This window comes from Nyctereutes procyonoides, unplaced genomic scaffold, assembly GCF_905146905.1.
Source record: "Nyctereutes procyonoides isolate TBG_1078 unplaced genomic scaffold, NYPRO_anot_genome, whole genome shotgun sequence".
NCBI lineage: Eukaryota > Metazoa > Chordata > Mammalia > Carnivora > Canidae > Nyctereutes > Nyctereutes procyonoides.
The window spans coordinates 50013862-50040575 of NW_026575131.1; the positions used below are offsets into that span (position 1 = coordinate 50013862).

General features: G+C 53.9%; 3 protein-coding genes across 6 annotated transcripts; 2 read left to right on the forward strand and 1 right to left on the reverse strand.

Annotated features, from left to right (window-relative positions):
• Positions 1-497: 497 nt before the first annotated feature.
• Positions 498-15594, forward strand: RGL3 (ral guanine nucleotide dissociation stimulator like 3). 3 transcript variants are annotated; one of them, XM_055343490.1, is made up of 19 exons: positions 498-596; positions 1047-1160; positions 1729-1952; positions 2084-2137; positions 2256-2467; positions 8303-8445; positions 8597-8812; positions 9489-9592; positions 9698-9782; positions 10864-10920; positions 11030-11116; positions 11318-11350; positions 11433-11554; positions 12271-12366; positions 12475-12543; positions 12632-12728; positions 13376-13528; positions 13614-13728; positions 14840-15594. In XM_055343490.1, exons 1-19 carry the CDS (start codon positions 564-566, stop codon positions 14956-14958), a joined length of 2133 nt encoding a protein of 710 aa, XP_055199465.1. In that variant the 5' UTR covers positions 498-563; the 3' UTR covers positions 14959-15594. The 3 variants fall into 3 exon arrangements, with proteins under 3 accessions (XP_055199465.1, XP_055199466.1, XP_055199467.1); XM_055343491.1 differs by lacking the exon at positions 11030-11116; XM_055343492.1 differs by lacking the exons at positions 13614-13728; positions 14840-15594 and having other exon boundaries at positions 12271-12362; positions 13376-13517.
• Positions 15595-18421: 2827 nt separating this feature from the next.
• EPOR (erythropoietin receptor) lies at positions 18422-24073 on the forward strand. Of its 2 annotated transcripts, none has more exons than XM_055343916.1 (9): positions 18422-18511; positions 18648-19288; positions 20105-20240; positions 20637-20815; positions 20894-21048; positions 21228-21381; positions 21464-21551; positions 22974-23061; positions 23155-24073. In XM_055343916.1, the coding sequence occupies exons 2-9, from the start codon at positions 19174-19176 to the stop codon at positions 23764-23766; spliced, it is 1527 nt and encodes a 508-aa protein (XP_055199891.1). In that variant the 5' UTR covers positions 18422-18511; positions 18648-19173; the 3' UTR covers positions 23767-24073. The 2 variants fall into 2 exon arrangements, with proteins under 2 accessions (XP_055199891.1, XP_055199890.1); XM_055343915.1 differs by having other exon boundaries at positions 18476-18511; positions 18653-19288.
• A 475-nt stretch (positions 24074-24548) lies between these two features.
• SWSAP1 (SWIM-type zinc finger 7 associated protein 1) lies at positions 24549-26607 on the reverse strand. Its single transcript, XM_055344075.1, has 2 exons — positions 26335-26607; positions 24549-25706 (listed from the first exon to the last, which is right to left on the reverse strand). Exons 1-2 carry the CDS (start codon positions 26581-26583, stop codon positions 25209-25211), a joined length of 747 nt encoding a protein of 248 aa, XP_055200050.1. The 5' UTR covers positions 26584-26607; the 3' UTR covers positions 24549-25208.
• Positions 26608-26714: the final 107 nt, after the last annotated feature.

The window sequence follows — 26714 nt, forward strand, 5'->3', positions numbered from 1 at the left end:
AACGTCACCAACCAGCCCCCTGGGTATTTGCCTCTCCTTGATTCTGCACCACGGCAAAGACTGCTGCCCCTAAAATCCAGGGCCCAGACTCCACCTTCTCCGTCAAGGGGAGTGAGTACTCCCCATCAGCTGGGGATGCAGGTTGAACACTCCCCCGACCTCCAGGAATGAGAGATACCCCCACACCTGGAATGAACCACCCGTCCCCACTTGAAGACAGGATACTTTCCTAGGGAGGCAGAATGGCCCCCCACTTAACTATACACACTAGTTCACCCACCCCCGTTAACAGAAAAAAACCCTTCCCGGGAGAGAGGAGTGTCCCTTCTCCTGGGCACAGATTGATACACACCTATGAGGAGAGCCGGGACCTCACCTCTGTGGGGCCTGGGCTGGGCGCTGGGGTCCAGCTGGGGGCATCCGAGAGCCGCGGGTCCCGCCCCGCCCCCGCACAGCCGGGTCGCCCCGCCCTGCCCCGCGGGCCCCAAGGCCGGCCACTGCCCGCCGCCCATCGGCCCTTCCGCCTCATTCAGCCGCGCCGCGGAGCGGGACAGGCACGGGCCATGGATCGGACAGCGGGCAAGGAGCTCGCCCTGGTAAGGGGACCAGGGGGCCCGGACCCCACATCCCTGGCACCCTGGGATCCAAAAACTCCATGTCCCTGCCTTCTGGACCCTATCTCCCCGCAAATCGGACCCTTCGTATCGGCCCAGGAATCCCAACCTTGAGTCTCCCGGCCCCTGCCCCGGTGAAGTGGCTGGTACCTCTGAAGGATGGGGGGCGTCTCTGAGCTCGTCTACAGGGACAGAGACAGGTTCCGTGAGCCCGGACCCTGGGACGTCCCCAGATGCCACTCCATCCTCTCAGGACCGGGGTGTAGGGTCCCCGCGGCGGCGAGGGGATCGGCCCCAGCCCCCGAGTCTCGCTGGGTCTGATCGGGAAGGGAGATGGTGCTAGAAGGCCCTCTTGAGTCCGCGCGGGACAGGTGGGGGCGAGGTCCCGGGGCCCGTCCCCCCGCGGCGCCCTGAGTCGGTCTCCGCGTCCAGGCGCCGCTGCAGGACTGGGGCGAGGAGACCGAGGACGGAGCGGTGTACAGCGTCTCGCTGCGTCGGCAGCTCAGTCAGCGCCTGAGCCGGGGGACGGGGCCCGCGGGCAGCCAGGTGAGGCTGCGGTGGAGGGTGGGGCGGGGCGGGGCCGAGTGCGGGCACCTGGAGGCCGGAGGCGAGGGACAGCCGGGGGGCGGAGCTGAGGCCCGAGGGAGGGGCGGGGTTTGCAAGCGCCCAGGTGAGGGTAGGAAGCGTCTGACCGCAGCCGGGTGAATCGGGTTGACCACTGCGACCGCCCAGTGACCGCGTGGTTCCGGACCGGGACTTGGGGACTAACCCGGACGGCGGGGCCTGGGTCGGCCAGGTTTAGTGGGGCGGAGCTGGAGGGAGGGGTGGTCTTCGGAAGCAGCCGGGGGAGAGCCGGCTGGGGACCTGGGAAGCGGGGCTGGAGAGCTGGGAGCCTAAGGACACGGGGCGGGGTGGGGCCTGGGAGGACCGTGGTGTCCCGGGCGGGTTTCGAGGATCATTTAGGTAGGGAGCAGAATAATGAATCCAGGAGGCAGGGTTCAGAGAAATGGGCAGGACCAGACGCCAGAGTGGTGTTTAGCGATGGGCGTGGTTGGAAAGGGGGTCCTGGGGGGGCCACTCCTCGTGTCTCTTTGCCGCCTGCCTTGCCCCGCAGGCCCCCCGCCCCGCTGCGGACGCCTTCGTCCACTACCGCACGAGCAAGGTGCGGGCGCTGAGGGCGGCGAGGCTGGAGCGGCTGGTGCGGGAACTGGTGTCTGGAGACCGCGAGCAGGACCCCGGCTTCGTGCCTGCCTTCCTGGCCACTCACAGGGCTTTTGTGTCCACTGCCCGCGTGCTGGGCCTTCTCCTGCCGCCACCGCCACCGCCCTTGCCTCCAGGGTCAGTAACCTCCGGGGCAACCTCCCTGTTCCCACCCGATTCTCACCTGGGTTATTGGATCCTGCAATCCCTCCTCCCCTAAGCGCCCCCTAGCCTCCCTTTTTACCTGATGGGGGAGTTGCTTTTCCCAGGATAGAGATCGAGAAGACAGAGGGAGGAGGTCTGCGTGTCAACAAGAACTTAAGGTTGGTCGCCCGGAGGTGAGGGGTGGGGGTCCTAGAGGTCCAAGGTCACATCTGGGGTGTAGGGGCTCCCGAGGTCCAGAGCTCTGGGCTGGGCTCTGAGGCCCCCCACTCTGGCCAGGGCTGTGGTATCCGTGCTGGGCTCCTGGCTTCGGGATCACCCTCAGGATTTCCGGGATCCCCCTACCCACCCGGACCTAGGCAGCGTCTGCACCTTTCTGGGCTGGGCGGCCCCAGCAGGGCCAGAGGCCCAGGAGGCAGAGAAGCTGCTAGGAGATTTCCTGGAGGAGGCTGAGCAAAAGCAGGAAGAGGAGCAGCCTGAGTCACGGACAGGTGAGGGGTATTGGGACGCTTATTGTGCCCGGAGCAGGCCTTTTCCTGCATGATCCATCCCCCAAACAGGTTCTCCCCTCACAGAGCAACAGATCTCAAAGCCTTAGTTTCCCCACCTGTATAATGAGGCTAATGACCCTTTGTCTAACATATTAGTGTTCGTCTAGCGCTTTGCCCTATGGTTCCATCCTAACTACAAAAATACTTTACCATTGGGTCAGGATGCCTTTTGTGTCTAGCTACAACTATTTCCATTGCTACTTATGTTAGGAGCCACCAGACACCTGGGTTCAAATCCCAGTTCTGCCATTTGCTGTGTGACCTTGGATAAATCACTTCCCTCTCTGAGCCTCCATTTCCTTATCTGTGAAACAGAAATGATAATAGTATTTACCTCGTTGATGTCTTTTATTTATTCAAAAAAAAAAAACAGCTACTGGCAAACAACTAGACAGGAGCTCCCCCAGTTCCCTAGGAAAGACAACAGGATATAAGTAAATAATAAGGAGGACTGCGCAAATAGTGTTATTTCCATCTTAGTTGTTATCACTGATTCTTATTAGAATCTACCACTTAAAATGAAAAGACATAGGAACCCATACTAATAGTTTCTTCCCCCTTTTTTTTAAAGATTTTATTATTTTTTTTAAGATTTTATTTATTTATTCATGAGAGACACAGAGAGACAGTCAAAGAGACAGGCAGAAGGAGAAGCAAGCTCCCCACAGAGCCCAACGTGGGACTCGATCCCAGACCCCGGGATCATGCCCTGAGCTGAAGGCAGACGCTCGACTGCTGAGCCACCCAGGCATCATCCCTCTTTCTTTTGTTTTTAAAGATTTACTTATTTAAAAAAAAAGATTTATTTATTTATTCGCGTGAGACACAAAGAGAGGCAAAGACATAGGCAGAGGGAGAATCCTGATTGGGGACTCGATCCCAGGACACCGGGATCATGACCTGAGCCAAAGGCAGATGCTCAACCACTGAGCCACCCAGGTGCCCCTTGATATTTTCTTGTAGAGTAGGTATCAGCAAATCTGATCCTTTATAGAGTTTTCCAATCTCTGTCGTAGAGAGCTTTTGGGGAGAGGGAAATATATCTATGTACTTCATTCGGGTCTTTGTTCAGTTTGTCACTTCTCCAGACATGCTTTCTCTGATCTCTCAGCAAATATATCTTCCCACTCTACATCCTCGCCTGCCTTATTTTTCTGCCTAGCACTCATTGGCCTTGTTCCTGACTCTGTCCCCAGGGGCAGGAACAACCAAGATTTGTTGATTGAATAATTGCATCCTGCTTATAAGGTATCATCTTTCACCCATCTGTGTTGGACCTCATCCCTATCACAAAAGCATCTAAGTCCCTAATCCCCATCCTTTAATCCTCAGATTAAAGTGGGCATATTCCTCTCTGCTTTACAAAGTAGCAGCCACTTCTTTCTCCCTGGTGACAAATATTTCATTTATGTATATTTTATTCCTCTGTCTTACCCCTTGGTTTTTTTTTTAAGATTTTATTTATTTATTCATGAGAGACAGAGAGAGAGAGAGAGAGAGAGAGAGAGAGAGAGAGAGAGGCAAAGACACAGGCAGAGGGAGAAGCAGGCTTCACGCAGGAAGCCTGATGTGGGACTCGATCCTGGACCCCTGAGCCAAAGGCAGATGCTCAACTGCTGAGCCACCCAGGCGTCCCATTCCCCCTTGGTTTTTAAGTGTCTTTCTTCCTCTACCTGCAGGATTTCACCAGCTGATTCCAAGTCACTTGAGCTGCACGGTCCAATGAGGTAGCTGCTAGCCACATGTAGTTATTGAAATTGAACTAAAATTTTTCAGTTCTTGCTCACACTAGCCACATCTCTAGTGCTCAGTAGCCACACTGGAGAGCATGGGTAGAAAATATCTCCACCAGGGGCGCCTGGGTGGCTCAGTGGTTGAGCATCTGCCTTCTGCTCAGGGAGTGATCTTGGGGTCCTGGGTTGGAGTCCCAAATCAGACTCCCTGAGAAAAGCCTGCCTCTCCCTCTGCCTATGCCTCTGCCTCTCTATGTCTCTCATGAATAATAAGTAAAAAATCATTAAAAAAGAAAAGAAAAGATCTCCGCATTGTAGAAACTTCTATTGAAGTTACTGCCCTAGGCTGTGAGGTCTTGAGGTCAGAGGAGTACATGAACATTTATTGGACATCTACTGTGTGCTCTGCTCTGGATTACACTTTAACATTTTTGTTTTGGGATGACTTTTTTTTTTGGGGGGGGATGACTTTTTACTATGACTTTTTGCTATGAAAAATTATAGGCCTACAAAAAAGTAGACAGAATAGTATAAAGAACACTCACCCATTGTTTATTTTCAACCATTATGAATTTCACCCAGAAATTTTTTTTTCAGGATGATATGAAAACAAATCTCAGACTTATGTCACTTGACCCATAAATACTTTGCACCTTAACTGACAAGGACTTCTTTTTAGGTTTTTTTTAAATAACATAATCTCATGTGCACAATCATCTTCAACAAAATCAGCAACAATGAGACACCTGGGTGGCTCAGCAGTTGAGCATCTGCCTTTGGCTCAGGGCGTGATCCTAGATCCTAGTCCCGGGATCAAGTCCCACATCAGGCTTCCTGCATGGAGCCTGCTTCTCCCTCTGCCTGTGTCTCTGCCTCTCTCTCTCTCTCTCTCTCTCTCTCTCTCTCTGGGTCTCTCATGAATAAATAAATAAAATTCTTTTTAAAAAAATCAGCAATAATTAATATTAAAAGATACCCAGTCCTGGGGCAACTGGGTGGCTGAGTCAGTTAAGCATCCAACTCCTTTTTTTTTTTTAGATTAAGATTATTTATTTATTCATGAGAGACACACACAGAGAGAGGCAGAGATATAGGCAGAGGGAGAAGCAGACTCTCTAAGGGGAACCTGATGTGGGACTCATTCCTGGGACTCCTCCCAGGATCATATCCTGAGCTGAAGGCAGACAGTCAACCACTGAGCCACCCAGGTCCCCCTAAGTGTCTAACTCTTGATTTTGCCTCAGGTCATAATCTCAGGATCATGAGATGGAAACCCAAGTAAGGCTCTGTGTACTGGGCATGGAACCTGCTTAAGATCCTCTCTCTCCCCCTCCCTCTGCCCCTCTCTGCCCCACTCTCCCTCTCTCTCTCAAAACAAAAACAAAAACAAAAAAAACCCAGTCCAGATTCAAATCCCCTCCCCCTGTTGTCCCTAAATTGTCTTTTTTTACGGTTGTTTCTTTGAAATCCAAACATCTATTCAAGCCACTTGGTCTTTAATTTCTTAAGTCTCTTCTATTCCATGACAATCTCACTTTGCCTTTTCTTTAATGTCATTAGGAGAAAAAAATGTGTCATTTGTCCTGAAGAGTGTCTCACCTTCTCCATCTATTCGCCTGTTTGCTGTCTCATGGTGACATGTAGCATGTTCCTCTATCCCCATATTTGCTGGAAGCTCCATAGATTTGATTAGGTGTAATTTTTTTTCCAATGCCAACTTTTTAAAACTAGTATTTTGCAATGCCATCTGTCCTAATTTGAAATGAAAGATAGATAATTGGGGTACCAGGGTGGCTCAGTGGTGGAGCATCTGCCTTTGGCTCAGGTTGTGGCCCTGGATCCTGGGATCAAGTCCTGCATCAGGCTCCCCACAAAGGAGCTGGCTTCTCCCTCTGCCTATGTCTCTGCCCCCCTCTCTCTCTGTGTCTCTTATGAATAAATAAAATCTTAAAGACATAAATACGTGGACTTACAAAGATAATTTAAAAATAATAGCATGGTGCTGTTACTATCATATGAAGGAGAAATAAAGTGAAAGCAGGTTACACAATAATAAGTCATGCTTGTCGCTGTGTCAGCACTCAGGCATGTCTTACTAGGATACATGATGAAGTCGTCCAGAGCCTTTGTCTCTTTGTCATCATGGTGAATGTGACAGCCAGAAACACCAACTAATGCAGGGGCGAACAGTGGCCACACAGGTGTAGTAGCATAAACATTGGTGACATCCCTTTCTAGAATGGTGAACAACACTCATAATTTCCCAAACAAAACAGAGCCCAGACTTTGACAGTTCTTGTATTTCTGGAGCCATGTTAGTGAGTGTTTATGAGCAAAATAGTTGGGTTCTAGGTGCAGATTATTGTAAGCAGATTTTCCAAGGACGCAAATCTCTTGGAGGGACACTTGGAGGCCGAGTGGCACAAATTTCACTGTGCGGTGGCCCCCTTGTGGCAGAGTTCAACTTCAAAATGTTCCCTAGGGGAGGTGGGTGGGGAAAAAAAATGTTCCGCAGGGGGTGCCACCATAGAATCCCATTCCTATTTATTGAGCACTTTATAGCAGTTTAGTATGTGTGATCTCAGTTGATCTTTAAAAATCCAGATGAAGGGGATCCCTGGGTGGCTCAGCGGTTTGGCACCTGCCTTTGGCCCAGGGCGTGATCCTGGAGACCCGGGATCGAATCCCACGTCGGGCTCCCGGTGCATGGAGCCTGTTTCTCCCTCTGCCTGTGTCTCTGCCTCTCTCTCTCTCTCTCTGTCTCTCTCTCTCTCTCTCTCTCTCTCTCTCTGTGACTATCATAAATGAATAAAAATTAATAAAAAAAAATTAAAAAAAAAATCCAGATGAAGGGCAGCCCCGGTGGCTCAGCGGTTTAGCACTGCCTGCAGCCCGGGGTGTGATCCTGGAGACCCTGGATCGAGTCCCATGTTGGGCTCCCTGCGTGAAGCCTGCTTCTCCCTCTGCCTGTGTCTCTGCCTCTCTCTCTCTCCTGTCTGTGCATACTCATGAATAAATAAATAAAATCTTTAAAAAATAAATAAATAAATAAATAAATAAATAAATAAATAAATAAATAAAAAATAAAAATCCAAATGAAGAAATCAAGGCACACAGTGGTTAAAGGGTTTGCTTTAATTCACATAGCAAGCCCGGGGGACAAGTTTGGATTTAAACTTGGGCCTTCCCTTAACTATAAAGTTCTACTACCTCGCACCACAGGAATAGGGCAGACAGATCTTATTTTAATATAGGTTCAAAAATTATATATATATGTTCAAAAACAAAAACGCCTCTCTCTTCTACTCTAGACTTTTAACGTCTGGCTTCAAGTCCTTTCCCTGCCATTTCCTGAAGTTGTGACCTAAGGCAAACTGTTCCTGCCTCAGTTTCCCCATCTATGGAAGGCTGATAATAGCACCTCCCTCACTGGGTTAGGTGCTGAATCACCTAGGATGGATTACCACCTTAGATGCTAAATAAACATTGCAGTTGCTCCAAAACACTTAAAAATACCCAGGGACGGGCAGCCTGGGTGGCTCGGGGGATTTAGCACCGCCTTCAGCGCAGGGCCTGATCATGGAGACCCGGGATCCAGTCCCACATCGGGCTCCCTGCATGGAGCCTGCTTCTCCCTCTGCCTGTCTCTCTCTCTCTCTCTATCTCTATCTCTCATGAATAAATAAATAAAATCTTAAAAAAAATAACGAGGGACGTTTCCATTTTGCATATTAGGAAAGTGAGACCTAGAGACGCTAAGGAACTTGTCCAAGGTCACACAGCTAGTCCCCGATCCCAACTTGAGAGGTTTTTTTTTTTTAATTTTTATGATAGTCACAGAGAGAGAGAGAAAGAGAAAGAGGCAGAGAAGGCAGAGACACAGGCAGAGGGGGAAGCAGGCTCCATGCACTGGGAGCCTGATGTGGGATTTGATCCCGACTCTCCAGGATCGCGCACTGGGCCAAAGGCAGGCGCCGAACCGCTGCACCACCCAGGGATCCCCCAACTTGAGAGTTTTTAACCCACTCTTGTTCTCCCTCAGGACCTCCTGGCGCTGCCCAGACCCCTCGCCCCGACTCCCCAGAAGGCTGCTGGGAAGAGGAGGAAGGACCGGCGCGGGAAGGCCCTGAGCTCCTAGACTTTGGCGTAGATGACGTGGCTGAACAGCTGACCCTGATGGATGTGGTGAGCACCCAGGCAGGCCAGGCAAGGGCCAGGCCAGGCGGGGGGGGGGGGGGGGGGCAGGCCAGGCAGGGTGCAGCTGTGGGGCAGATACCGTGGTGCAGATCCTCCTCACTCCCCCCCACCATCACCCTCCCCACCTCCCTCCACCCAGGAGCTCTTTTCAAAGGTGCGGCCCTGCGAGTGCCTGGGCTCCGTGTGGTCACAGCGGGACCGTCCAGGGGCCACAAGCACTGCCCCCACTGTGCGTGCCACTGTGACCCAGTTCAACATGGTGATCGGTTGCATCCTGGGCTCGGTGCTGGGAGAGCAGGGCCTGGCCGCCCCGCAGAGGGCCCAGCGGCTGGAGAAGTGGATCCGAATTGCCCAGGTATGCTAGAAGGGGAAGAGGGGAGGTGGAGGCCGGGCTTGGGTGGGTGGTTGGGAACAAGGCCTGGTGAGAGGCAGGGGACCAGGGTCTGGGAATGAGGGGAGGGTTGGGGTTAAGAGATGCCCCTAAGGGAAGGCATCCTGGGCCCCTCGGCTGCAGAAGGATGCTGGGTGGGTCTAGGGAAAAGAGGATGGGGTGGGAGAGGGTAATAGGGAGGGGGGTGGATTGGAGGAGGAACCCAGAGAAGGTGCCCAGAGAAGGGGGCCACGTCCTGAAAGAGACTGGATAGGGGCCGGGCAAGAGTCTTAGGGCTGAGGGAAAGAAAGAAATGGGGGCCCAGCAGGGTGGGAGAGTGGGGAAGTGAAAAGGGGAAGTGGGTGGTTGATACCCAGAGTGAGACATAGATTTAGGAAGGAGAGGTCTGGGTCCAGGAGAGATCCTGTGGGCACGTCTAGGGCCCGGGGAAAAGTAAGGAGTAGGGACACAGGTAGCCAAGGTGAGAGGTAGGGAATGGAGGGGCAGCTGGGGGAGAGGACCTGGGGCTGCAGGTGGGGAGGGGGGCGGGTCCTGAGGGAGGAAGAGGGGAGGCAGAGTTCATACCTGGGGTGGGAAGGTGAATGGCAGGTGGGGGTAAGGCTAGGGGTGTGACACGCCCGCCCCCCCCCCCCCCCTGCAGCGCTGCCGGGAACTGCGGAACTTCTCCTCCCTGCGCGCGATCCTGTCCGCCCTGCAGTCGAACCCCATATACAGGCTCAAGCGGAGCTGGGGCGCCGTCAGCCGGTGAGGGGGGTGGGGGGCGCCCGGGCAGGATGTCCTCCCCAGGGCAGCTCCGGCCTCCCCAGCCGCTGATCCCTGACGCCTCTCCTGCCCCCCTCCGGCCCCCAGGGAACGGTTATCCACTTTCAGAAAACTTTCGCAGATTTTCTCCGACGAGAACAACCACCTCAGTAGTAGAGAGATGCTTTCCCAGGTAAAGATGTGTGTGGACACCCCCCCCCCGGGGGTCCCAGACCCAAAAAGGGGACCTGGGGCCTGGCTAGGGCACCGTTTGTCATTGTGAAAACATTCAGTGTCCTTTGACTGCACTTCAGCAATGACCTTCCCCTTGTTTGTGGGCAGCTCGCTGGGTTTTACTGCCTCTGCTGCCCTCATGTTAACTCACACTCAGCAACTGCCTTATTTATTCATTCAACAAATACCAGAAGTTACATGGAAAAGGTCACTTGAGGCCAGAGTCATAGCAAAGAGGTAAAAAAAAAAAAAAAATGCAATTTTCACTAGGACTCGACTTTGACAAGCAAAACTAAAAATCGTGTGCCAGGAAGTCTGACTTATTGTAGGCAAGACTTAGATTCTCGTTGTAATTAGGCACCGGTTCTTAGGGTGAATCCAGAACAGATGGAATGTGAAGCCTGTTCCTTTGGCCCAGAACATTCTTCACATTCATCTTGTGTGGGTCTTGCTCCACTTGCTTCTGGATTGCCCTTACCTCTGCCTGGTACATGTGTAGCTTGGCTGTCGCTGTCTTTCCCCCCGCTAATGTCTGCTCTGTGAGGCCAGGATTTCGGCCCCTTGCTCGCTGCTGCCTCCCTAGCACTCAGAACAGTGCCTGGCCGAGCAGCTGCTCAGTAGAGAGCTGTGAGGGAATGAAGGTCTCAAATCAAGATAAGAGGTCAAGGAACCCCTAGCTCTGAATTCAGCACCTCCTGTGTGCCAGGCAGTGGGCCAGGAGACTCCACCGTGATCCAGACAGACAGGGTTCCTGCCCTGGGGGAAATCAGGCCCTAAATAGGGAGACACATCGTGCATTAATAACTGCCTGGCAATTATGTAGTTAATTACCAGACAGAGCAATGCTATGAAGGCAAGGTTCAGGGCATTTCCAGGAGGGTGGATGACAGGCCTGTTGTTCAGTTTTCCTTGGGTTTGACCTTTACAACTGGCTGGTGGCAACTGAAAGCAAAACAGGTATATATGGTGGGTCTTGAGGCATCTTCCCAGTGGGAAGTGTAAAAGAGATCCCAAGACTGCTCAGTTCTTCCCTCCCCCAGGAGGAGGCCGCTGAGGGCCCCCAAGAGGAGGACACCATCCTAGGAAGCCTGCCCTCAGTGAGTGAGATGGTTTGGGAGGGGGGCCGAGCAGGATCCTCACAGAATGGGGTTGGGACATAGTGGGGTCAGTGATGGCTGAGAGTGACTGAAGTTCTGGGGACCACAGAAACTGCCCCCGGGCCCTGTCCCCTACCTTGGCACCTTTCTCACGGACCTGGTTATGCTGGACACAGCCCTGCCGGATATGCTGGAGGTCTGACCCCTGACCCTTGACCCCTGACCCCAGTACCACTTACCCTCAGCATAGTGGGCCTCCTGACATACCACCCTTGACCCTGCCTGCACTCCCTACACCACCCCCCGTAGCACAGTGGGCTCCTGACATCCTAGCCCCTGACCCTGACCCTCAATCCTTGATTCTGGAGGCTCCAGTTCAGACAAAGTTTGCCCCCAGGGGGATCTCATCAACTTTGAGAAGAGGAGGAAGGTAGGTGGCAGGGGGGAGGGCATGGGGCAGGGGACAGGCTGGGGGCAAGGCAGGGGTGGGTTCTGAGAGGCCGCCCCCTCAGGAGTGGGAGATCCTGGCCCACATCCAGCAGCTGCAGAAGCGGTGTCGGAGCTACTGCCTGAGTCCCCGTGCACCTGTCCTGGCTGCCCTGCGTGACCAGCGCCAGCTCAGCGAGGAGCAGAGGTGACCATCCTGTGGCCCGGCCCAGCCCCACCCTGGCTGATTCTGGATGGCACACAAGACCCACTTACCGCATGTACCTCTGCAACTCCTAAGACGCCCTCCTGAGCCCTGACCCCCAACCTGTGACCTTATATTTTCTCCAGCCCAGTGAGGGCTCCAGTTAACCTCTGACTTCAAATTCTGACCCCTTCTGACTTTCTGACTTCAGCCTTCAATGTACAGCTGGCCATTTCACACCCGGTCCCATCTGTTCTCTTCTCCACCATCTAACCCTGTCTGACCTATGACCCCACTTCTAACCCCAATCTGAATCTCTGAGCCTGATCATTGACGCCCAGTTCTGAATAACTGACTGCAACTTTGATGTATATTTGACCATCCAATTCAACTATTCCATTTGTTTCTTTTCATTCTGTTGAATCGTTACCCTAATCATTGACCCCAATGATTATTTGACCTTGAACTCTGTCTTTGACCAAATTTTACTCCTCGATTCCTGTGTGACCTGCCAACCAGGCCATTCCATCTCATCCCTAGTAAGACCCTAATACCATAATTACCACCCCCTTTGCTACCCTGACCCTGACATTCGGTGCTCAGCCCCTGCTGCTTCCCCAACAAATGCACGATGCAGCTCCCAACTAATTCTAGCTTTCATCTCATCCCTTGCCACTTCCTGGCCTCAATCCACCCCCATGTGCACCCTGACTGCTCAGCTACCGTGTCTCCCGTGTCATTGAGCCACCCGCTGCCTCCTGCCCCAGCTCCCCACGTATCCGGCGGCGAATCAGCCTCACCAAGCGCCTCAGTGCGTGAGTCTTGGGGTGTGCCTGAGGAGTGTTGTGGGCAGACATGGAAGGCTGCTCCCGGGACGGAGTCTGGGCTCATCCTCATCCCTCATCCCTTGTCTCTGTCTTTAGAAAGCTGTCCCGAGAGAGGGGCTCATCCCCTGGTGGGAGTCCTGGGGACCCCTCATCTCCTGCCTCCAGGTGAGCATCCCAGTTAGTGAAAGGACTAGACATGGCAGGGTCAGAGGTCAGGGCATCCACTTGACCTCAGGCTCTACATCTCCCCTAGTCTGTCCCCAGGGTCCCCCCCATCTAGTCCTAGAAGCAGAGACCCTCCTCCAGGCAGTCCCCCGGCCTCTCCAGGGCCCCAGGGCCCCAGCACCAAGGTACTAGGACTACCTATATGACTACCTATATGATACTCAGGGCTGTGTGTGTGTGTGTGTGTGTGTGTACATGTACATGTACATGGGATTTCATGGCCAGGCACATACGTAAGAAGCTGTACCCATGCCTGCCTGAGTACTCTGGGGGTCTGTGCAGGATACCATGTGCATGTCACGGCCCTGTTTGAGGGATCCTCCTTCAGTAGTCTGGCTTGCATTCAGATCTGGACCCCCATGAGTCGGCTCACCCACAGAGCACTCCAGGGTGTGATTATACCTTTTGCAAGGATGTGTGTGTCCCCAGGAATTGGTGTACCTAAAGAGGGACACATGGGCATAAATCTCCACAATATCCCTGGGACCACGAATGGAGCTGTTCATGGACTTGCAGATGTACAGCACTTATAAGCATATGCGTATACCTGCTGCTCTCTGTGTACATAGGATTGCTTGTGTGTCATCATAGCTTTGTGGGTTTATGGGTCATGCGTACATTTGTTTTTGTAACAGGGCATGAAGGTCTGTATGTGATGGGATTGCATAGAGGCGGGTCTGTGAATGTGCCCTAATTGCCTGTCCCCATTCTCCGCTTGTGTAGGGGGACATGTAAGTCTCCCACTACTCAGTGCCCCCCCCACTGCCTACAGCTGCCCTTGAACCTGGACCCGCCAGGCCCCCGCCCCTCGACTCTGCCCCTGAGCAGCTCTCACATCTCCTTACCGGGGCAGCAGGGATCAGAGGCTCGAGTCATCAGAGTCAGCATTGACAATGACCACGGGAACCTGTATCGGAGCATCTTGGTGAGGGGTTGGGCCAGGAACCTGATAGGGTGCTCCACCCTTCAGGCTTGGCAGTCACACCTCACCATCCACCTTCTTTTCCCAGCTCACGAGCCAGGACAAGGCCCCCAGTGTGGTGCAACGAGCCCTACAAAAGCACAATGTGGCCCAGCCCTGTGCACGTGACTACCAGCTCTTCCAAGTCCTTCCCGGGGACCGGGGTGAGCAGGGACTGCATGGATGCTGGGCTAGGGGATTAGCTAGGAGGGCAGCAGACTGATTAGGGTTGTGGCTGGCGTAAAGGGCCATGAGGTGGTTCTGACACAGAGTAGGGGTAAAGTGAAACAGGGTGGGGGTAAGAAGCAGTAAAATGCTGGTGCCTCGATCTTGTGGGGTCATGAGGCTGCCTTGGTCATGTAAGAGAAAGGGGCACTAAAGGTGTCTTAGGATTTATGGGGAAATGAAACTGTCCAGGGCCAAAGGGGAGGGGGAAAGGAAGGAGGTTGTCTTGGCTTAAATTTGTAGGATCATGAGGTTGCTCTGGCTCAGCCTGGTGGGGCAGGTGTCTGAAGGGGGTCTGGGCTTGAATTTGTGAGGAAATGAGTTTGTCCCAGCTCACGACAGGGGCTTTGAAGTTGTCTGAACTTGGCACAGGAGAGGGCCACGTGGTATTGAAATGCAGGGTAGGGGAGCATGATGTCATTCAATACAGATGCAGGGGGACGCCTGGGTGGCTCAGTGGTTGAGCATCTGCCTTCAGCTCAGGGCATGATCCCAGGTCCAGGGATCAAGTCCCACATCAGGCTCACCACAGGTGAGCAGGTAGGAGGTCCCCCAGTTCTCGAGAAGGAGAGGCAAGAGGACATGACCTGAGCTTGGTGGGACATTAGGAAGGAAGGAATATATGAGGCTGTTCAGCTGTCAAGAGTGAGGGCCGCAGATTGTTCAGGCTGGATGGAGGAAGTCAGAAGTTGCCCAAGTCCGTGGTGAGAGCAGCCTGAACTTGGCTGGGAATTGGCTGGGGGGAAGGGTGAGTGAGCAGGAAGTCATTTGGGATGGGTGACCGGAGTTTGCCCAACCTTGCAGCGCAGGTGGTCTAGACCCTAGAAGGAAATAGCAGGACACTCCCAGGTCCGTGGCAGGAGAGCTATGATGCTGTGTAGGCTTTGAGTGGGAAGTTGTCCTGGTTCCCAAGGAGAGGACGAGGCTGACTTTAGTGTCAGCCGAAGGGACCCACGGTTGTTGGGCGAATAGCAGAAGGTTACCTAGGTCTTTTGTGGGGGAAGTTTGAGGTTGTGTATGCCTTTAACCATCACATCCACCCTTGACCAGAGCTCCTGATCCCGGACAATGCCAATGTCTTCTATGCAATGAGTCCAGCCACCCCTGGAGACTTTGTGCTGCGGCGGAAGGAGGGGGCCCGGCCCACAACCACAGTCTCCTTACCCTGAGGGGGCCCTCTTCTCCCTCTAGGACGCAGGCCCCACCAGCAGCTTGGGGCCTGGCTTCTGTCACTATGGGAGAGGGGAGAGGGCTCCTCTCCCAGAAAGGTCCCATTCTCCAGCAGAGCCCACTGTGCTCTGTAACCCATGACCCCACCCCTGCCCCCAACTTCAACCCATTGGACACCATCTCTCTGACCCCCTTGGCACCGGATCCTTATTCCAAAGCCCAGCCCACAGGTGAAGAGCTTCACCCTGTAAACAGAGAAAGCTGGTAGGGCGCTGGGAGGTGGGGTGGGGTGGGGGGTGCAGTCAGACCCTTCCCCTGAGAAATCTTGTAACTGATGGAGACATATCAGAACTGATAGAAGTGGATTGTCCTGAGTGATGAAGATGAAGCAGGAGGTCTGTCTTGTCTGTTCTGACCTTGTGCCTCATGCTCTCTCTCAAGATAGAAATTAAAAACCAAAAATAAGGGGCCACCTGGGTGGCTCAGTGGTTGAGCATCTGCCTTTGGTTCAGGTCATGATTCTGGGGTCCTGGGATCAAGTCCCACATCAGGCTCCCCACAGGAAGCCTGCTTCTCCTTCTGCCTGTGTCTCAGCCTTTCTCTCTGTGTCTCTCATGAATAAATAAAATTTTTTAAAAAACACAAACTGAAAAAAAGCTAAGAGCCTTCTGAAAGGGTTTGACATGACCAGTTGTCGGAGGGTGGGGCTGTCACACACAGGGTTGGGACTCCCCAGCATTTTGGGGGGCACTATGCTTCTTTTCTGCCATGTGTATGGGAGAGTGAAGAAATGAAAATCCATGGGGCACCTGGGTGGCTCTGGGTTTTGGTTGAGTGTCTGACTCTTGGTTTCTGCTCAGGTCATGAACTCAGGGTCCTGAGATTGAGCCCCACATGGGGTTCCACACCCAGAGTGGAGTCTACTTGAGCTTCTCTCTCTCTCTCTCTCTCTCTCTCTCCCTAATCCCCTCCTGCTCTCTCGCACTTTCTCTCAAATAAATAAATAAATCTTAAAAAACAAAACGAAAATCCAATGGGATCAGAGACAAATATCATCAGCACCCATAAGTCAATAGGGTGTGGAGACAAAAGGAGAGAGGTGCACAGTCTCTCTGAACTGGGAAGAAGAGGAAACAGAAAAGGCAGAGACAAAGGGAGCCACAGGGCCACCTACAACACAGTCATAACAGTAATGTGTTCACAAGGAACTTCTACTCTGTGCTGAACATCAACTAGGGGCTTTATATCTCACTGTTAATCAGGGTTCTTTGTGCTTCAAGTGTCCAAAACCCCAGATCAAGCAGATGTGCAAGCAGGAAACTAATGACTCACACAAATGAAAAGTTCAGTGGGCCCAGCTTTAGTCACCATTGGATCCAGGGATTCAAAAGACGTCATCAGGATTTTGTTGCTGTCTCTGGGCTCTGATTTGCTCTGAGAATGAGACTGTGTCTCCCTCCCACCGACACCCCCCCCCATACCTCACCAAATCCAATCACCGTCTGTGGCAATAGAACAACCCCTGATTTTTTTAGCTGGACACCCAAAGTAGAAAAAAAATTTTCAGTCTCCCTGGCAGCAAAGTGTGGTCAAGTGACTAAGTCTTGGCCAACAGGATGTAGGCAAATTCTAGACCTGTCCTTAAAGAGAAGGGGTGCGCCCCCTCCCCCTTCTCATTAGAACAAAGCAGTGGAGTGGATCATCTTGGATAGGAGGGGTTCATGCCCTTCGAATAACTGAGCAACAAACTTGAAGGAGCCAGGCCCTCTGAGACCAGGCAGCAGCCATATGGTGTTGCTGCTACTTGGATTGTAACATAAGAGAGAAATAGATGCCTGTCTTACTTTAGTCACTATTATTTGGGTCTCTGTTACAATAGCCAAAATAACATCTAAATTAACAGAGCCCCACTCCGAGGCAGGCTCACACCTTCTGGGGGCAGTGCCAAGCTGATATCCTACCAGTTCCACCTTCCCAGGCAAGGATAGGCCCTTCTTCCCATCAAGTCAAGCAAAAGTCCCAAAGCAGATGCCCGTTGGACCAATTCATGTCACGTGGCCACCCCTGACCCAATCACTGTGCTCAGAGAAATGTAATATGCAGACTGGCCAGGTCTGGGTCCCACGCCCATGCTTTGAGCTGGCAGAGAAATTTCAAGTCACAGGACTGGAGTCTGGGGACGGGGCACATAAGTGGAAATTACATTTGGGTACTGCTACTAGGGGAAGGGAGAGTTCTGGCATATGTGGGGGAAAAAAAACAATCCTTAGAGTTCTAAACATTGTCCCATGAGCAATGATGGGGGATGCCCTGGCACTGTGTGAGCTGGGAAGGGAGAGAGAAGAATCTGAGCCTCATGTACAGTCCAGTAAAAGACAAATCACAGAATATGACAAGATATTTTACAGGCTGTTGTTGCTATGAGTATTAAGACCTCAGGAGCAGTCAGAAGAAAATAACTTATTTTTACTGAGTGCTTACTATGTGCCAGGTACTGTTTTAAAAACTTGACTTTATCTCATAGAATCCTCCTACTAGCTCTGTGGAGTAGGCACTGTCATTACGCCCATTTTACACATGAAAAATTGAGACTAGTGAGGACTAGTAATTTACCCAGGGTGGCGTGGTAGGTGGCAAGGCTGGGGTGCAGACCTGAACTATGGGTTACATGCCTGAACGCATGCCCTTAACCACTGGGCCACTTTGTCTGTCATAAGCACAGCTTACGCTTCCTGCCTCTTTCACTCGCCTTCACACACAACACAAGTGCCAACTTCCTGAGGAAGAGATTACCTTGAATCACTATTGGTTTTTGAAAGTTCAAGGGTGCACAGCTGTATCCAGGGACTAACAGTATCACCTGCCTCTTTACATCTCATGGCTGAGTTTTTCTCTGATCTTTTGCTCCACAAATATTTCTTGAGCTCCGACTATGTCCCAGGCCCTGTTCCAGGCGCTGGGGATACAGAAGTGAACAAAAGGAACTAGCGAGAATCAGTGACAGAACATTAAAGATATTTTAGGTGATAGTAAACAGAGGAAATGCAAAATGATCATCATCATCATCCATTTAAGGGCGATAGGAATGTGGGATGCGAGGGTTTCTCTTTTCAATGAGGTCACCACAGAGGGCTTCACTGAGGAGGTGACACTGGGGTAGAGGCCTGAAAAAAGGGAAAGAGTGGGCCTGTGGATATTTAGAAGAGTTCCAGCTATTGGGAACAGCCGGTGCAAAAGCCGAGGTTAGCTTCACCGTCGGGCAGTGTCTCCCCACCTTAGGAGGGACAATGTCTCCGGATCCACCCTCACAGCCCAAAAGAAAGGGCCACCGTCTTCCCAGAACTCCGGGAAAGTCCCAGGGTGGAGGCTCATGGGATCCATTTGGGTCACATGCCCACCCTGAGCCAATCGCGGGGCTCCAGGAAACAAAGTGTTCTGACTGGCTAGTTTCTGGAGGGCAGGTGCAAGTACCCACCCTTGCCCCAGGCAGGTACCCCTCTGGGGCTGTTTACCCTACTTTGAGCAGCTCAACACAAGCGAATGGCTTTCCCGGTATGTACTATAATTACTTCCTAGATTATTAAAAGAACAGCACTTTCCTTGTAAAATAAAATCCCAAGGGGGGGGTAACCTGTTTTTTTAAAAAAATCACAAATCTTGACATCCAGAATATGTGTTATTTTACCAGTACAGGATCACATGGTACATTTCGTCTGGCCACACTGCCTAGCATCGTGCAAACGCTCACCTGCCAGTCAGTTATGATCATTTATTCCTACCCAAACTCGGAAGAGATGTTGATTAGCAAGATAATACAAGCGTCTCACATTTTTGAAATGTTTGCTGAGCACCCAGCCCGATTTTACGGATGAGAAGGCTGAAGCTCAGGTAAGTCACCTGTCCAGAGCGACACAGGAAGAAAGTGTGTCTGCCGCAGAACCCGGTGCCGTTCTGACCCCCAAGGGGCCGCGGGGGGGGCCCCTGAGGGCCCCTACCACCTCCCGCGGGACCAGTGGGACGGCCTCCTCCAGCTTATCTCAGCCCAGGCTGCGTGTGGTCCCGCCCCCTCAAAGGAGCTGCCACTTGGAGGCGCCTGGCCGGGAAGGGCCTGGTCAGCTGAGTCTGGAGGAGCCAGCTGCCGACCCAGCTGTGGACTGTGCCAGGGGCGAAAGGGGGGCAGGGGCCCTGGGCCCCCCGTCGCGGGGGGCTGCATCATGAATCACCTATGGGCGCACCTGTGGCCTGGAGTCGGCTCTCTCTGTCTCTTGCTGGCTGGGGCCGCCTGGGCTTCCCTACCCAAGCCTCTGGACCCCAAGTTTGAAAGTAAAGGTAAGGGTGGATCTGTGTGGGACCCCCGCACTAGGTCCCGGAGGGCGATGCTCAGGCCTGGACTTCCAGCCTGGGGCCTGGGGATCAGGTCGGGTTCTGTGCCTCCAGCGTAGGTCCTGGGGGCCAAGCTGGTTTCTGAACCTCTTAGATGGGGACCGGTGTATGCAGCATGCAGGGATCTAAGACTCCAGAAGGGGTCTGGAGGGAGACGTAAAGTTCCTGTTTTTCTCTTTTCAGGGAGCCTGGGACATGATAAATCCTAATGGGGCCGGGGCGGGGGGCGGTGCTAGGTCTAGGCCTTGCCATCTAGAGTCCCCGAGGAGAGGGGACCTAGCCCACCCTTCACTGAGGGAGGACGAAGCCCGGGGCCTGGCAGAGGGGCCGGGCTGCTGGCGACTGTAAACACGGTTTGTACGCGGGCGCTAGATCCCTGGCCCGCCGGCTTGAGGGCAGGGGCGGGGGCGGGTGTCACGGTTGGCGTTATCGGGCAGCCGGCAGCCTGCCGGGGCCGATAGGGGGCCGCCACCTCCGCACACATCCAGCGGCACGCCTGGCCTGGCCCGGGGCGGGGCCGGCCGCGGGGAGCAGAGGCCTTGAAGGCTGCGCGCAGTCCCGCGGGTCGTGGGGTGGGCGGGGACGCGCTTGGCAGCTCGGGGGGCGCCACCGCCGTGGACCCTCCGAGGGGGCCCGCTCGGGGTAGAGAGCGACGTGGAGCTTTTTTCTTATCGGTTCGCGCAGGCGGCGGGTGGGAGGGGAAGGACGCTGTGGCCCGAAGACTGGGCTCCCCTGATCCCCTCCCCTTGTCCCCCCCGCCAGCGGCCCTGCTGGCCGCCCGCGCGCCCGAAGAGCTTCTGTGCTTCACCGAACGGTTGGAGGATTTGGTGTGTTTCTGGGAGGAAGCGGCAAGCGCCGGGGTCGGCCCAGACAACTACAGCTTCTTCTACCAGCTGGAGTGAGTGCAACGGGGCAGGTGGAGTGAGCCTCCGAGGAGGGGGCAGGTGCGCAGGACAGAGCGCCCCGGAGCTCACGCTTTGGGGTATCTGCTCGTGTCAGGGGCCGCAGGGCACCTTCCCTGGTGGGGTCACTGGTGCGAAGGCTGCGGGGTCAGGGCTGACACGCCCCCCGCTAGTGGCTGGGGCTGGAACACTCCCGTGACTCCGTGGGAGAGCGATCCCAAATAGTAGCGCGGGGACAGCACCCCTAGAATAGGCTTAAGGCATCGCGTGCGTCGGGGCTGGGACGCCCCCTGGTGTTCGCGTCCAAAATGTGCTCACGGTCCGGGTAATACGAACCCTCGCGTCCCCACCCCCAACTTGCTCCCTTGCCTCTCTGGCCCCTTGGCGCACAGGGGTGAGCCCTGGAAAACGTGCAGCCTGCACCAGGCGCCCACGACTCGCGGCGCTGTGCGCTTCTGGTGCTCGCTGCCCACCGCCGACACGTCGAGCTTCGTGCCCTTAGAGCTGCGCGTCACAGCGGTATCGTCGGGCGCTCTGCTCTATCGCCGCATCATCCACATCAACGAAGTGGGTGAGTGCGCAGGGAATGGGGACTTTGTCCGGTGAGGGAGTCTCGGTCACCGCCCACCTGATCGACCCCCCTCTGCAGTGCTCCTGGACCCCCCGGCGGGGCTGCTGGCGCGGCGGGCGGACGAGGGAGGCCACGTGGTGCTGCGTTGGCTCCCGCCTCCCGGGGCCCCCGTGGCCAGCCTCATCCGCTACGAAGTGAACATCTCAGGCAGCGTCGCAGGGGGCTCACAGAAGGTGAGGCCGCCCTGACCGCCAGCCCCGAGGGCTCCACTGGGGCAGGCAGCCCCGCCTCCTCCCCCCAAACCCCCCCAGTTGGCCACCACGGCCCGCCCTGGCCACGCCCCCTCCGGGCCCCGCGCTTTCTCCGCTCGCCCCGCCCCTGGCCACGCCTCTCACCCAGGCCCCGCCCCCAGGTGGAGATCCTGGACGGGCGCACCGAGTGCGTGCTGAGCAACCTCCGCGGCGGAACGCGTTACACCTTCATGGTTCGCGCGCGAATGGCCGAGCCGAGCTTCGGAGGCTTCTGGAGCGCCTGGTCCGAGCCTGCGTCGCTGCTGACAGCTAGTGGTGAGGCCCCAGGCAGGCGTAGGAGGGGCTGGGGCGGAACATGGGGCAATCCCACCACCCTGACCGACTCCCTGCCCCCCAGACTTGGACCCCCTCATCCTGACGCTCTCCCTCATCCTCGTGCTCATCCTGCTGCTGCTGGCCGTGCTCGCCCTGCTCTCCCACCGCCGGTGAGCGCCCTGTTTGGGCACCTAGCCCAGACTCCTCCCCACCAACTTTCTCCTTTTGCTGTGGAAAGCTAAGCTCAGAGACAGGCAGGCACTTGCCCAGGGACACACAGTGAGGAGTCAGTGGCAGGGCTGGGGTGCAAGCCAGACCAGACCCAGACTCATATTTAAAATCCCCTGGGAACATTCACCTGGTTTACCTTCAACTTCAGTGGCTACTCCTTGAATTCCTTTGCTGGTTCCTTTTCCCAATTGTATCAACTTTTGTAAAATCCCGGGATGGGCTTAATGGAAAGATTTAACACCTTGAGTGCCTCCTGCCCTTGATATCAAACTCCTTAGATTTTTCATGGTAGGACCAACCATCCTGAGGTTTTTATAATTCCCAGCACATACCATGTGGTTTCACACCCTCAAGGCTTAGCACATGCTGTTCCTTTTGGCCAGAATGCCCTTCCTGCCTTGTCTGCCAAGCAGTCTTCTAGTGGTCTTTCAAGGCCTTGTTTATTTACTTGGTTGGAAAACACATGGGAATGCCAGCTGTGTGCTAGGCACTGCGGAGAAAGTGGAAAACAAACATGTCTCCATGACCGTATGGATTTCATAGCTGAGTCAAATTACAAGGGAATCAACAGATTTTTTTTAAAGATCTTATTTATTTGACAGAGAGAGAGAGAGAGAGAGAGAGAGAACAGCAGGGGGAGCGGGAGAGGAAGCCTGGTATGGGGCTCAATCCCAGGACCCTGGGACCATGACCTGAACTGAAGGCAGACACTTAACTGAGCCACCCAGATGCCCCATTATCAAAGATACTTGATTATGCATTGTGACAAGTGATATCACAGAAACAACTAGAGTAGGGGGACATGACAGGATGATCCGAGAAGGCCTCTGGGCATTGACATCAGAGTGGAGACCTGAATACTGGAAGAAGGCAGCCACATGAAAATGGAAAAGAAAGAGCAAGTGCAAAGGCCCTGAGGCACGAATGAGCTCGAAACACTGAAGCAGCTGCCAAGATGGGCTCTCTGGCTAGAGCAGAATGAGTTAGGAGGAAGTGGTAAATGATGAGGTGAGGGAGGTGACAGGGGTGAGAACATGCCAGCCTGTCTGCAAGGTGATAGGGAGGTGTTTGGATTTTATTCTGAGTACAGTGGGGGAATATTATGGAAAGGAGTAAGAAGGGAAGTAACATTAGTGATATTGAACTCCTATGCATCCTTCAAAACCGGGATCTAGTCACCTACCTGTAAGCCTTGCAGATGCAAGCCAGAGCCTCTGTTCCTCTGCCTCTATGCACCTCTCTGCTTCCACCGTCATCGCAAGGGGCTAGGACTATCTGTGCCTCTGTGACTCCTCCTAAGAGGGTACTGGTGGGTATTCAGTGATGCATACCCGTGTTCGTGGTCCTTTTGGCTTCACCAGGACTCTGAAGCAGAAGATCTGGCCTGGCATCCCAAGCCCTGAGAGTGAGTTTGAGGGCCTCTTCACCACCCACAAGGGTAACTTCCAGGTAGGTGGCATGGTTGTCCCCTCATGGCCTGGTGCTTCCCTGCTCCTGTGGCTGAATCCCAGGTCTCTGAGCAGATTGGTGCTATTTCCCCAGCTGTGGCTGTACCAGAACGAGGGCTGTCTTTGGTGGAGCCCCTGTACTCCCCTTGCAGAGGACCCACCCGCACCCCTGGAAGTCCTCTCTGAACGCTGCTGGGGGGCACCACAAGCAGTGGAGCCGGGGGCAGATGATGAGGGCCCCCTGCTGGAGCCAGTGGGCAGTGAACATTCCCAGGACACGTACCTGGTGCTGGACAAGTGGTTGCTGCCCCGGAACCCGTCCAGTGAGGATGTCTCACAGTCTGGTGGCAGTTTGGACATAGTAGCCATGGATAAAGGCTCAGAAGCACCCTCCTGCTCATCTGGTTTGTCCCTGAAGCCTGGGCCAGAGGGGGCCTTGGGTGCCAGCTTTGAGTATACCATCCTGGATCCCAGCTCCCAGCTCTTGTGCCCAAGGGCACTGCCCCCTGAGCTGCCCCCCACCCCACCCCACATAAAGTACCTGTACCTCATGGTGTCTGACTCTGGCATCTCAACTGACTACAGCTCAGGGGGCTCCCAGGGAGCCCAGGGGGACTCACTGAACGGCCCCTTTTTAAACCCTTATGAGAACAGCCTCATCCCAGCCCCTGAGCCTTCACCCCCTGGCTACGTGGCCTGTTCCTAGGACTCCAGTCTTCAGATGCTTGGAGACTCAGCATGACCTCTAGTACTAGTCCAGGCCTAAGACTTATGGAACAGGGTTGGTGAGGCCTCCCTCAGGACTAGGGACATGGCTAACCCTGGCTTTCGCCCAGCCGATCCTGCTCAGTACATCCTTGCAGTATTTTGATATGTATAGAGTTGTGTGTGTGTGCGTATGTGTGTGTATTTTTTGTTCCTATCATGACTTCTACAAACCCCCTGTAAGCCTCATCCTTCCCTGGACCCAGGCCATAGGGGCAGCAGTAAAAGGTCTCGAGCTCAGTCTGAAATTCTGGACCTGACCACCTCAATAATAATCATAATAAAATGAATTAGTCAGTATATGTTATACTAGCTGCCATAACAAAAAACTCCTAAATGTGACTGCTTAACATCAAATGCTTTCTCTCTCATATTTCAATGCAAACAAGTGGGCAGCCATCTCTGGGATGAGTCAGCAGCCCAGACTCTCTTGGTTTATAACTTCACCATCCCCCGGGGCCACCCTAAATGGATCCTCTGCATCTTGCCAACCAATAAGCAAAACAAATGGCAGAAGATTTGGTGGGCCATTTTAGGGACTTAGCCTAAGAAGTAGTATTTAATTTTTCTTACAAATGCCACTGGCCAGAAATAGTCACAAGACCCCAGCTAGAACCATGGACAGCAGAGGGAAAAAAATGCAGTTTAGCAGTACAGCCCAGGAGAGGAAAGTCGTTGAATGAGCCTCTAGCTAGTCTCTGCCACTACTAATAACAATAACAATAATTTGTAAGGCTTTATTCTGAATCAGGCCCTGTTCTAAGAAAAGTACTCTGATGGGACCAATGTCATCAGGTGGCTCACTGGCAGTTCTGGTTTAACCACTTTTAAAAAGTTTGACATAACCAAGGAAAGATGAACACATGCAGAACTTCTCTCCCAATTCCACTTCTAGGTTTATACCCTAAAACCCCTCATATACACGAACCAGGGCATGTGTGCAAGAAAAATGTTCATAGCAGTAAATAAGTCAGTTTGATGAGTAAATTGGAATTCCAGTCACCCATGGAATTACATGTAGTAGGGGGAAAGGAATGAACTAGAAAATGTGCCCTGACCTGGGGCTCGATCCCAGGACCCAGAGATCATGACCTGAGCTGAAGTCAGATGCTTCACCCACTGAACCACCCAGGTGCCCCTGAACTAATAGTAATAATAATGCTGAGTGGGAGAAGTCTTAGATTACATTTATCATGAAATATTTTATGAAGTTCAAAACAGCAAAACAATATGTTGATTGGGCATAATAGGTACATGGTAATGCTCTGTTTCAAGAGAAAAAGCATTTTATGTTCTTTAGGTCTTTGAATCTGTACTAGTCCCTGAAGTAAGTATTCCAGCCATGGGCAGTTGAGGCACAAAGAGGGTGTCACACATCAAAGCTCAAGGCTGGCATCCAGAACTTGAACCTTTGTCTGAGTTGGGGTTACCAGCCTGGGTAGGCCATGGGGTGATTGTCATCTCTCCATCTGGTCGGAAAGCCACCCACCACTCTGCTCTAGGGCCCAGCCCACCTGGATCCAGGCAGGCTCGGAGGCCGCGCTGTCCTGGGCCTGGTGCATCCACCTGCAGCCAGCATTGGGCAGGGAAGTACCGCTGGAGCAGCGACAGCTGCAGGCCATCCCCACTCTCTTCCTCTTCCTGGATCTGGAGGGCCACAATGAGCCCACAGCCCTGGCCAGGCCCAGTCCGGTGGCTGAAGTGGGCAGCTGTGTCTAGAAGCAGGGCAGCCAAGTAGGCCACTTCTTGAGAGTCTTCCACTAGGTACTCCTCCAGGCCATCCAGCAGCAGGAGGGAGGGGGCTGGGCCCAGGGCCTCATGGGCAGAGCACAGAAGCTGAAGGAGTTCATGGGTTGAGGGTGGGTACTGGAAGCGTATCTTCTAAAGTGAGTTAAAAGAGAAAACACAAGATTCAGCTCAGGAAGCCAGGCTCCCAGCTCCAGCTGCCCTGCTTCCCTGTATTTCCTGTGCTCGGCACTCACACCCCACCTGGGTAGCTGGTTCCAGAGTGAAGCAGCTCAGAATTGGTGGAATACTCTTCCCTTCATCCCCGTCCCCCTTTTTGGGACGGTTTCCCGACCTTTTTAAATTTTTTAAAAAATATTTTATCCATTTATTTATGAGAGAGAGAGAGAGGCAGAGACACAGGCAGAGGGAGAAGCAGGCTCCATGCGGGGAGCCCGATGCGGGACCCGACCCCGCGACTCCGGAACCACCACCCCCCCCTGCCCCGAGCCAAAGGCAGACGCTCAACGGCTGAGCCACCCAGGCGTCCCGCTTTAATTTTTTTTTTTTTTTTTTTTTTTTTTTGATGGTTTCCCAGTCTCAGCAACGCCTTGCTCTGGTCCCGGCCCCGCCCTCCCGTCCCGGCTCCTTCCTGACTCCGCCCCACAATGGCCGCCCCGCCTCGCTCTCCCGTCGTCCCTTCCATTGGTTTGTCTGACTGTCACTCAAGCCTTGATCCGCTCAGGTGCGAACTAGGCCGCCTCCGGTCCCACCCCTCGGTTACCTGTAGCCGCAGGGGGTCGAGCACCGCTCCGGTCCCGCGAGGCAGGCTTTGGAGAGGCCTCCGGGTCAGGAAGAGGACGGGGCCTCGGCCCTCTCCTGCCGCTTCCAGGGCCGCCGCGAATAGCAGCGCGGTCTTTCCGGAGCCTGGGCCGCCGAGCAGCAGTAAAGGCGGCCCGGGCTCCGCTGTGTACTCCTCCCCGGACTCTGCCGAGGGGCCCTGGTTTAGCACCCGCCTCAGCGTCTCCGCCATTCGCAACGTGCCTGTCCAATCAACGGCCCGCCCCCGCCCTTAGTCCCGCCCAACCCGGGGTCTCATTGGTTACAATGCACTTAGCTTCTCCATTGGCTCATGGATCTGCCATCAAAGTTAGATTGGCCTGG

What these genes read in the sequence shown, in the direction of transcription:
- RGL3 (XM_055343490.1), top strand. Translation starts at nt 564, where the DNA reads ATGGATCGGACAGCGGGCAAGGAGCTCGCCCTG. An exon ending in AGCTGGGGCGCCGTCAGCCG is followed by an intron (nt 9,593 to 9,697) that starts GTGAGGGGGGTG and finishes TCCGGCCCCCAG; the next exon opens with GGAACGGTTATCCACTTTCA. An exon ending in CCCAGGGCCCCAGCACCAAG is followed by an intron (nt 12,729 to 13,375) that starts GTACTAGGACTA and finishes CACTGCCTACAG; the next exon opens with CTGCCCTTGAACCTGGACCC.
- EPOR (XM_055343916.1), top strand. Translation starts at nt 19,174, where the DNA reads ATGAATCACCTATGGGCGCACCTGTGGCCTGGAGTCGGCTCTCTCTGT. An exon ending in TCGCAGGGGGCTCACAGAAG is followed by an intron (nt 21,049 to 21,227) that starts GTGAGGCCGCCC and finishes CCCCGCCCCCAG; the next exon opens with GTGGAGATCCTGGACGGGCG. An exon ending in CCCACAAGGGTAACTTCCAG is followed by an intron (nt 23,062 to 23,154) that starts GTAGGTGGCATG and finishes CTATTTCCCCAG; the next exon opens with CTGTGGCTGTACCAGAACGA.
- SWSAP1 (XM_055344075.1), bottom strand. Translation starts at nt 26,583, where the DNA reads ATGGCGGAGACGCTGAGGCGGGTGCTAAACCAGGGCCCCTCGGCAGAG. An exon ending in TCGACCCCCTGCGGCTACAG is followed by an intron (nt 25,707 to 26,334) that starts GTAACCGAGGGG and finishes AACTCACTTTAG; the next exon opens with AAGATACGCTTCCAGTACCC.